Below are 6000 nucleotides of genomic sequence, written 5' to 3' on the forward strand. Positions count from 1 at the left end.
CACACAGAAAAATTAGGTCAAATAAGAATGAGCCAAGGTGGATGACCAGAAAACTTAAATATGACATAGGAATAAAGAAAGGAATATATAAGAAATTAAAGGGAGGGGAGGAGCAGCTCAGAAACAGGTATAATGAACTATCTAGGAATGTTAAGAAAAATGTAAGGAAAGCAAAGAGAGACTATGAAATCAAAATAGCAAGAGAATCCAAGGCGAATCCCAAGGGATTTTTCCAGGTATATAGGACAAAGGTCAAGGACAAAGTTGGGCCTTTAAAGTCAGGGAGGGGAGAATTGATAAATGGCAGTGAAGAAATAAGCAAAGCATTGAACAGCTACTTCTTATCAGTTTTCACAGAAGAAATTTGGGATGAAATTCCGGAGGTGGAACTGATATTTAAGGGAAAGGAAGAAGAGAAATTAAAGAATATCACTATCAGAAAAGAGGATGTTCTTAAGAAGATAAATAAACTAAAGAATACAAAATCCCCAGGGCCGGATGAAATTTTTCCTCGAGTCTTAAAAGAGTGTAGGGAACAGATTAGCGGACCCCTCGTAAACTTATTTACAAAATCATTAGACACTGGAGTTGTGCCAGAGTTGTGGAAACAGGCAAATGTAGTACCCATATTCAAAAAGGGAGACAGAGCATCAGCGTCAAATTACCGGCCGATCAGTTTGACGTCAGTAGTGGGGAAATTTCTTGAATCAATTATAGCAGATAGCATCCGATCGCATCTAGAGAAAAGCAAATTAATCTACGACTCTCAACATGGGTTTACAAAGGGAAAATCTTATCTAACAAATCTGCTAACGTTTTTTAGGAAAGTCTTCGAGGTAGTAGATAATGACGAAAATTACGATGTTATTTACTTAGACTTTAGCAAAGCATTTGACAGAGTACCGCATCAGAGGCTTCTGAGAAAAATTAAGGCTCATGGTATCGAGGGGAAAGTTTTAAATTGGATAAAATCATGGCTCACCGATAGAACGCGGAGGGTCAGCGTAGATGGTGTTAAATCTGAGTGGGGCCGTGTAACCAGTGGGGTTCCTGGGGGTCAGTATTAGGCCCACTCTTGTTCATAATCTACATAAACGATTTAGATACTGGGATCAGCAGTGACATAAGCAAGTTTGCGGATGACACCAAAATAGGGCGGCAAATTAATTCAGGGCAGGATGCAAATGCATTACAGGAGGATCTAAATAAACTGCAGGGGTGGTCTGAAAAATGGCAAATGAAATTCAACACCAGCAAGTGCAGAGTACTTAATATTGGAAGAACAAATACTTATAATGTATACAGCCTTAACAACATCAACCTAGAGAAGTCGACTTGTGAAAGAGACCTAGGGGTACTTGTAAGCCCGGACCTACGGCCTAGAAAACAGTGCGTTAATGTTCGAAATAAGGCAAACAGAGTATTGGGTTTTATATCTAGAAGTGTAAGTAACAAGAGTGCAAAGGTCTTATTGCAACTATATCTTGCGCTAGTTAGGCCGCACCTCGATTATGCAGTTCAGTTCTGGTGCCCCTATTATAGAATGGATATAAATTCACTAGAGTCGGTGCAGCGAAGAATGACAAAAATGATTCCGGGACTTAGAAACTTACCATATCAAGATAGGCTAAAGAAACTAAACTTGCATTCCCTAGAAAGACGAAGAGTGCGGGGAGATATGATAGAAGTATTTAAGTGGGTGAAAGGAATCAATAAAGGGGATATAGATAAAGTTCTTATAATATCCGAGCAGGATAGGACTCGGAGCAACGGATTCAAGTTGGATAAGTTTAGGTTTAGGAGGGATATAGGAAGAAACTGGTTCACAAATAGGGCGGTTGACGAGTGGAACAAGCTTAGCAACCTTGTAGTAAGTGCGGGAACTCTGGAAAGTTTCAAAAGGAGGCTAGATAGATTCATGGATGATAGAGAGTTGTAGTAACTCTCGACAGGAGCTGCCATGCACAGGCCAACCGGCCTATTGCAGACTTCTTATTTTCTTATGTTCTTATGTTCTTTAACTCTGTCAACAAGGAAACCCTCTGGCATGAACGACAGTGTCCTGCTTGCACAATGGCACCCAGTCTGAGTTCTTCCCCATCCAAACAGGGGTAAAACAAGGATGTGTACTGGCATCAACTCTCTTTTCCATTTTCTTGGCTGGCTGCTTAACTCGTGCCAGTGCCAATTTGGCCGTCAGGGTGAACATCCAGTACTCCAGGCAGGAACAAAGGTGTCTGCAACTTCCATTGCTGCACTTCAGTATGCAGACGACTTCATCCTTGTCGCTCACACTGAATGCGACCTACAGGAGTTCCTGAACACCTACGCAGATGCTTGTGCACACTTCGGCCTTGAGGTGAATGTACGTAAGACTCGGATTCTCTTTCAGCCTGCCCTTGGTTCAGCCACACCTTCACCATCCATCCAGCTTAATGGTACTACCCTCTCTAATGTTACCCACTTTCAGGATCTCGGCTCCCACCTGTCCACCACCACCGACATCGATGAAGAGATTCAATATCGAATCAGATGTGCATCTCAAGCCTTTGGCAGACTCCGTACCCGTGTCTGCATCGAGCTGAAATTATCTACAAAGTTACACGTATATTGAGCATTTGTCCTCCCCACCCTGCTATATGGCAGCGAGACATGGGTCACATACAGGAGGCACCTCAGGGCACTTGAAAACTTTCACCAATGTAGTTTACGTTCAATACTCCGAACTCGGTGTGAAGACAAGAGAACAAATGCCAGTATTCTCACTGACACCAACTGTAGGTGCATTGACGCTACCATTATCCATGAACAACTACGTTGGACTGGCCATATTACCGGCATGGACGACAGTAGACTGCCTGTAACGGCACCATTTGTATTATATAAATATTTACCCAAATGTATAAAACCAAATTATTCACCAGGTCATTCAACTATGTGGATGTATGAATTGCTGAGGTGACATTCCCTACCGGGAGCGAGTGAGGTCAGGCTGGGGTCAGCGCATGTCAGCAACAACACATCTGACGTGTTTCCTCCAGAGGCCTGCCTGTCCGCCCTCTCTCCCTGGGTGAGTGAGATACTCTCATATCTCTTGTTATCCAGTGATCACCTCACTTAAGTGTTCTCTTATAAGTGCACTAAGACACTTCCCTTAGTAGGGAAGGTACAATATATTCTCAACTGAACTCAGTACCTGTGAAATTATATTTTTCTACAATAAAGCAAAACCAACAAAGTGTTTACTTCAGCCCTGCCACTTATCAATTCAAGAACTAATATATCAATATCTATATATATATATATATATATATATATATATATATATATATATATATATATATTGTGTGACCAACACATGCCAAAGCAGCTACTTTACAGTCACCTAACAAATAGTAAACATAATGCTGGCGGGCAACTGAAAAGATATAAGGATAGTCTTAAGACAAACCTGAAGTTCCAAATCGACCCTCTCACCTGCGAGACGATTACGCCACACCGTAACGCTTGGAGGACCATCAAACGAGAAGGTGTCAATACTTTCGAGTTAGCCCGAATGCATACTGAGGCAGACAAGCGTCAACGCCTGAAAGACATTGCTGCCGCCCCTCCCGCACTAGATGTAGCCCTCCACACGTGCAACATTCTGTGGACGACACCGCCAGTCCTGTATCGGCCTCTCTAGTCACCCCAGAGCTCACCAACGAAGGTGACATCCCCTAATAACTCATATTAGTGACTCATACCTGGATGATCGTCATACTCTATTCCGAGAGACAGCAATGGAGTAGTAGTCTGTCTGTCTGTATGTATGTATGTATGTATGTATGTATGTATGTATATATGTATGTATGTATGTATGTATGTATATATGTATGTATTTATGTTTGTCAACTGATCTATTTGCCTATTTGCATCGTAATAAACAGAAGCTACAATCATAACAACCAACCAGCGTGGAAATATATTTAGAGGCAAGACAAATAACCGTCATTATATTTTTTGCCGCTGTCGACTTCAAGTTTATAAAGAGGAAGCGAAAGATCACATGCAGTAAAGGTCTTGTTTACCGTCTTCTTAGTGGGTTCGTGTCCCTCTCTTTCAGGAAACCTTTGATTTTTCCCTGCTCATCAGTTTGAATTTCTGTTACATTATACCAACCTTTTCACCGTTATTTCGTAAGGATTTCACCCAAATCTCCCTCTCTTGACGCCCAAAGATACAATGGAATGGAGGAATATTGAAAGGAAAGTTAATATGCTCCCATTTTCTGTATCAGAGCGGCTTATTCCTCCCACCTTGTCATCTTCCGGGCTTATAAGTGTCCGAAACCTTACCTGAAGTGAGGGAGGACGATGTTCTCGTACTCATCCGTGGAGATGTCAGAGATCAGTTGGAGAATAGGTTGGAGAACAGCAGCGAGAACTTCTTGTGTCCGCATCTCTTGTTGCAGTGAGGGCCACACGTGCAAGAACCACAGTTTCTGTATGGGGAAAAGAGATATTGTCGCTTAAGTTACAGTGACTTGAAAAGGTGGGACATAGACGAAATGTATATTTTCGTTTTCATTCTGATGTAAAAATATGAAAAGTAAAAAACACAGAAATATTCGTCAACTCTCTGAGTCTCAATGTCAAAAGGCGATATGCTACCACATTAAATATAGTGAGGTAAAATAAAACGAAATATAGAAGAAGCTTTAAAAAATGGAAAAAGAAAGAGGGGAATGAAATAAAAAAAAAATATGTAAAACCTCCCTGCTCCGGAAATTCCTTTTAGCATGAAAAGGCACAACGAAAAAAAAGGAATAAAATGCATTTTCTGCTATAAACCTTATTATTTTTATCGTCCACTTGTTTAATATATATATATATATATATATATATATATATATATATATATATATATATATATATATATATATATATATATATATATATATATATATATATATATATATATATACAAACTGTGATGCAATAATTACAACATGCTCGTATAGTGGCCTAATGGCAGTGGTGGGCACAGCTAAACGAAAAGTTAGCTTCGCTAACCGCTAATCCGCTAAATAAAAGTTAACTTCGCTAACGCTAAACCGCTAAACAGCTAAAAAATAGCGGAAGCTAACGCTAACCGCTAACAGACGCTAGCAGACCTAGAGACAGTGCCGGATTTAGACCTGTGGAGGCCCATGGGCAGCCTCTTTGTGGAGGCCCCCCTCATTATATCTACCCAAGAGGGTGGGGTGGCGAGTGAAGCGAGCCTAAACATCTGGGAGTTCCGGGGGGCGCTGTAAGCCCCCCGGGAAATTTTTGAAATTTGAACACTTCTTTGGAGAATTTTGAAGCCATATGCAGTTATATTGAGGAAATTAGAACATTGAGAAATTATTAATTAACTGTATATTTATTGATAGTGTACAAATTCCCATGAATTTTAAAGAATGAAAATAAAAATAATCCAAATGAATAAACAAATAAATAAAATATTGTAATATGTGGAGGCCCCCAGATTGTGGAGGCCCCTGGGCAGCTGCCCACTTTGCCCACTCCTGAATCCGGCCCTGTAGCTTAGACATAGAGCTTTCCAAAAAGGTATAGCAAGCCAAGATCAGATGATGGTCAAGGTGTACTCAAATAATTAAATGAACAAATGAAATTAAACATTAGTTAACATTCAGTTTCAACATACACTTTATAATCTTTATTTACTCTATGAAAAGACAGAAAGTATTAAACGAATCCAAAAACTATAGCACTGTATAGCATAGGTAGCAAATAGCATCATGCCAAGATCAAATGACGATCAACTTATCAAGGTGTACACTGTACACAATTTCACAAATAATTAATTTGAATTCTCATACAACCTATCGGCCTTATTCATTATTCATGTAAATATGCAATACCAACCACATACACATTATACCAGTACATTTTTATACAACTTATTGTTGGTCTTAGTCATTATACCAGTGCATTTTTATATAACTTATTGTTG

The 6000-nt window shown here is 39.9% G+C and overlaps 1 protein-coding gene across 1 annotated transcript in view; it reads right to left on the bottom strand.

The window, feature by feature from the left end:
• LOC121862401 (SCY1-like protein 2) overlaps positions 1-4480 on the bottom strand; it is a 225703-nt gene extending 221223 nt beyond the window's left edge. The window contains exon 1 of the mRNA XM_042360665.1: positions 4338-4480. Within this exon, the coding sequence (XP_042216599.1) occupies positions 4338-4441 (104 nt within the window). The 5' untranslated portion in view covers positions 4442-4480. The remainder of the gene's footprint in view (positions 1-4337) is intronic.
• Between the last annotated feature and the right edge of the window lie 1520 nt (positions 4481-6000).

Source organism: Homarus americanus, unplaced genomic scaffold, assembly GCF_018991925.1.
Source record: "Homarus americanus isolate GMGI-L3 unplaced genomic scaffold, GMGI_Hamer_2.0 scaffold31037, whole genome shotgun sequence".
Taxonomy (NCBI): domain Eukaryota; kingdom Metazoa; phylum Arthropoda; class Malacostraca; order Decapoda; family Nephropidae; genus Homarus; species Homarus americanus.